Source organism: Eurypyga helias, unplaced genomic scaffold (assembly GCF_000690775.1).
Source record: "Eurypyga helias isolate BGI_N326 unplaced genomic scaffold, ASM69077v1 scaffold13220, whole genome shotgun sequence".
Lineage (NCBI taxonomy): Eukaryota > Metazoa > Chordata > Aves > Eurypygiformes > Eurypygidae > Eurypyga > Eurypyga helias.
This window is the reverse complement of record NW_010226340.1, coordinates 1-5041: the sequence shown is the minus strand read 5'-3', so window position 1 is coordinate 5041 and position 5041 is coordinate 1. Positions and strand designations below refer to the sequence as shown.

Here is a 5041-nt window from a genome sequence, read left to right as displayed (position 1 = left end):
TAAAACAAATATTTATCCCAGTGCCAGAGTCAGATGCCCAAAGAGTCGCACTCATACAGCAACTACCACTAATTTGGTCTTGCACTTCTTTTATTATTCTCACTCTTGTGCTATGCTTCTCAGTACATACTTGACTGTGTAGGCAAAGGCTGCAAAACCAACTATAACAAACAAGTTCGCCAAAGCTCCGCCTAGAAGTCCATGGTTACGATTGGCCTGTTGGAGACCTGGGTGATTGGCAGGTGCCAATGGTACGTGCCCATTGAGAAGGGGTATTCCATTCTGACCGTAGTGTGCTTCCCCATCAGGGACAACATCTGGTAAAGGGAGGGATGGAGGTCTGTTACTGAGCTCTTCTTGTGCTTTCTGTTTTTGTTTAATCTCCTAGAGAAAGGAAAAAGAAAACTGAATAGCTGCAAGTGAAAGTGCTGAAGATACTGGGTGTTTCCAAAAGATTTCAGAACCCAAATTCTCACACAACTTTAGGAGAAGGATATGTACACTTGTTTGTATTGTAGGTCTTTTAAACTAAATTAATGGAATCACATACACTTGGATAGTCTTCCCAACTTCCTCTAAAGTGACCTACTTCAGCAGTTGACACTAAGTCATTTGGCCAAGTTCATTTTGAGTTCACATGTACACTTTCTGAGAAGCCTTTTTCAGAAATGAGAAATCCTTACATCAGAAATCTTGCATGTCCAGCCTGAACATGGTATTCAACTGCTGCCTATACGTGATGATATCAACTGCGTATCGACACACCTACAGAGTTAGTGCTGTGCAAGGAAAATATTTTTTTTTAATATCTCTCCTTCTCAGAAGTAAAGCAGGAAGTCTCTGATCTTAAAGGAGACTTAGGAAATCTAGGATATTGATGGACCAAGCCCAAATATACAAACATCAGACCTACCCAAACTCAAGAAAACACAGTATACAACTGTAAAATATTAAGACCACAACCACGTCTGCTACATGTGCAGCTCAGCTGTGGTTATGATACCAATCCTAAACACGCATTTCATGCTCTATAAAGTGGATCTTTGTGCAGCAGAAAAACAATTCCATTGCAAGATTCAAGTTATGAATTCTTACGCATAGCAAAAGCGCCTTTTTTTCCAAGATTGACAGAAGAGACTGCCCTGCAGAAGTCCTTATCAGTTAGATCACAGATCTACACAGAGATGAAAAACTACAGAAAACCAAATTATCGCAGGGGTGAAATCCCTTACCTCCACCACTTCAGGGAAGAGCTCGCAGAAGACTTTATCTTTTAAATTAAATGCTAAGCTTTGTGCGGCGAGCTGTCTTTTCTGTAGAGGAAACAAAAATTATCAGCAGGTGCATATAAACCAAGTTAATATACTTGAATTCAACATGTGATTACTTCCCACAAGAATGGTGCAAACCACTAGCCATGTAGTTTCTAGTATTTAAAACTTCATAGTGAATATTAATCACTACAACAGACATTCCTAGACAAAGTTATGTTCTCAATTCTTCATCTTGGTTGGAATTGATGGTCTTAAATGGTCTTCTCCAACATAAACAAAACAATTCCATCTTATGGGATGGAATAGGATTCCACATGGGATTCCATCTGTTCTAGTATGCCTGCCTGGGAGACACTTCAAGAGGAAGGAAGGAACCAGAAAGTCAGCCCTGACCATACTGTTTACTAAAAGGGATTTCAAGTTCTCTAATAACTCCTCTCCCCAACCTTACACAACCTAAAATTGACTTGATTCATCTGCCCATCATCTGCAGCAGGCACCAACACATTCATCTCAGGTATTTCAATGCCAGCTGCTGTTTAAACTCTGAGGTGACATTCAAAATTCCCTAAGCTGAGAAAAGGTACATTGTACAGTCCGGAGCTTACTGTGAACTCTGATGTCTCTATGCTGCCCAGTGTGGGGCCCTTTTCCACCATAAAACTAAGAAGGCCCGTCAAGATCGTTGAGACTGACCAAGCTGGATTCCATGTATCCGGGTGGAAATCAGTGATCGAAAGACACAACCTTCAAAAGGATAAGACAGGCAGGATGTTTTATTTTTGCAATTAAAATGATTACATGTTATATATATTGCTAAAATGGTGTTAATTGCTTAAGTGTTAGAAGAAAATCCTTACCTTGTATTACACTTAAACCTTCCGTTAGGTGTAATCATATAAATACTAGGAGGTTTAAAAGGAAATTCTCTGGGGAATATTAGTTTCCCATGGTAATAGCCACCTGCATTACATAAAGAGATTAATTACTTATTTTGCATGAAGATGAAGTCCCAAGCTGCTACTCAAAATGGGCCAAATAAAACCCTTTGTCCCCTTCTCCCTCTCACACTAAGGAGATCAAGCTCAACACCTTGTGCCTCTAGAGCACAGGGAATAGTGATCCACACTCACAGCAGTCTTACTTTGGAGGCAATTCTCTCACATGCATATGACAAACAGTATTTTCTGTTGTCAAGTCTGTAATACATTTAAGGAAAACCAACCAAAGTGTATTTTACACGATACAAATGGGTAGTTTTCCAGAAACACAGCTAACTGCAAATACAACCCTATGAAGAATGATAAATGCATTTTGTGAGAGGCTCCAGAAGACACTGAAATACGTGACTGCAACAAATTCACAGGGCTTTTACGTTCCTCACTTTCTCCAGAGAAATTCATGAAGAGAATATGCCTCAGTTCCCTGAGAACATTTATGTGTTAACAAAATGGGTGTTTTTGAAATTATCTTTGACTGTCACGTACTATCTGAGGCGAGTTATCTGCTCCAAGCCCTTTAACAATTACTTAACAGGAAGGTCTCAGTCTTTATTTTAACCTAAATGTGGTTTTGTTAGAATCCCTGATAACAGAAATATTACTAAAAGACAGCGGTACCACCTCCTCTTTCCAAGAAGCTATCACGCAAGCCACAGCTCTGAAACTGCACTAACTGTTTTCAGAGCCACTTACAGTAGTTTTATTTTGCCCATTCCAAACAACTGCCCATGCAACTACCCAGGCGTGCCAATCACAGCACACAGCACACGCACGCTTTTGCTACGTGCTTTTACCTTCATAGGGAGTCATTTCGGGTCCTCTCACAACATAGTGCCTAAGACAAAGGAGGAAATGTAAGCAATATGAAAGACATCACACAATCAAACATCAATTTCCCTAGAAAAATGAAGATCAATGTCAAGTTTCATCCCCCGTCTCCCAAAACCAAGATTCCCACAGAATCTGTAGGAGTGAGGGAGTCAGACTTGATGACCTGGAAAATCTTGTTCTCTCTTCACAAGTGTGCGAAGGTTCATTCCGATTCTTACCATTCAAGGATATTAGATGGGAGGGGCTCTGCACAGATATAAGGCACTGGATCTTTCTTAATTCGAAGGTAGTCTTGTTTAAGTCTCTGTGTTGCTGTAGTCGGTGCTCTCTTATTACTGTGGTTGCTCATCTAGTTTAAAAAAAAAACCGCAACATGTACACACAATCTCAACAGACTCTTAATAGCAGAGCTACTACGCTTCATCGAACACAGCTCCAGACTCTTGGAAAGCCCACTTCACAGAGTATTTTTTAAAAATATAAATTAAATTACCGTAACTTTTAAGTGGCAAGAACTATGCAAAATCTGTACCAGCCAACACACTCCCAAGAGACTCTGTATGCTGCCAAAATGGGAAAACAATCCTTCCAGAACACCACTGTTAAATACCACAGTGAATGCTGTCATGAAAACATGCTGCTCCACAGAACCCACCTGAGGTCTTAATAACCAGTCCTGTGTGTAGCCTGAACACACAGCATTACAACACTGTTTTAAAGGACTTCAGCTTTTTGAGTAATTCATTCAGTCTGTGTATCTATTACGCAAATTTCCCCATGATTTAAATTTGCTTGCTGTTTCTACACATGCAGTTATTCCAGATAAATTAAAAAAAACCACACAATAACCTTATTACTGACTCTGAGGTGAAGGATTTTAATCTGCTGCCTGCTTAAGGGTCAGTTGAATTTACAGAAGAGAATTTCTCGGCCAGATTATTCTCTTCCAGATAAACAAAGAGCTCATCCAAAATGAGACAAGTCAGTGTGAAGAAAGGAAATTCCATGCTGCTTACGAGACAAAGAAAGCATTAGCTCTTAGAGTGAACCTACACAACACACACCAATTAACAACTGCTAGTTAACTCGCTTTCCCCCAAGAAATTTAGCATGTTACTTAGCTTTATACATGAAAATTCAAACAAGAACCAGAAAGGGAAGATTTTACAAAGGGCCTGTATAAAAAGGTAAGACACTGCTTACAAGATGATAGCAGCATTTGACACGAGAAAAGTATGCTGAATGCCTACGACCCTTTTTATGCCTTTACTTCAGACGTGTAGCCAAATAAGAGTTTTTTTAAAAGAAATAATATATAAGCCCCGAGCAACAATTGTATGTGGTCAAATATCCAAACTCTACTCAAAATAAACACGCTCAACCTAGCTTTTATCAGAATTACTGTAAATCATTGTTTGAAACATACAGTATTTTTTCTTGTAGGAAATTACACCCCTTGAAATTATGAATTTAAGAATTTTTCTCCAAAGAAGGCAGCTTTGACTTTAAAACATAGATTAAGCCGTATCTTTTCATTTTAGCACAATTAATTGTTTGGAAGTCCTGCCACTGCGCCCCTCACTATGGACTGCAAAAACACACTGAAATATTGTGCAGGACCAATTGTAGTTATTGGGATTTTAACACCTCTCACAGCCTTCTGTGAAAGAACATTAATATCCTAAACGCACAAAATAAAGGGCAACATGTACAGAAGCTACGCCCGCAAAGCGAGTTTTCCATCTCGACCATCCAATTTACCAGAAGGCAGCAACCGGCCAGTGTTCAGCCAGCCAAGCCCCAGCAGCAGGATGTGCGCCAGCCCTGCTCCCAGCCCGGCCGGGCGGATGAAGGAACCAACACCAGGGCAGCACGGATCCCGGCCCCCCGCGCCCTGCATCGCCTCGTGGGACAGGCGGCCAACGCCTGTTCCCG

General features: G+C 40.5%; 1 protein-coding gene across 1 annotated transcript; it reads right to left on the bottom strand.

The window, feature by feature from the left end:
* Nucleotides 1-3455, bottom strand: UBE2J2 (ubiquitin-conjugating enzyme E2, J2). Its single transcript, XM_010152702.1, has 6 exons — nt 3325-3455; nt 3070-3110; nt 2135-2237; nt 1883-2021; nt 1233-1313; nt 1-384 (listed from the first exon to the last, which is right to left on the bottom strand). Exons 1-6 carry the CDS (start codon nt 3453-3455, stop codon nt 100-102), a joined length of 780 nt encoding a protein of 259 aa, XP_010151004.1. The 3' UTR covers nt 1-99.
* Between the last annotated feature and the right edge of the window lie 1586 nt (nt 3456-5041).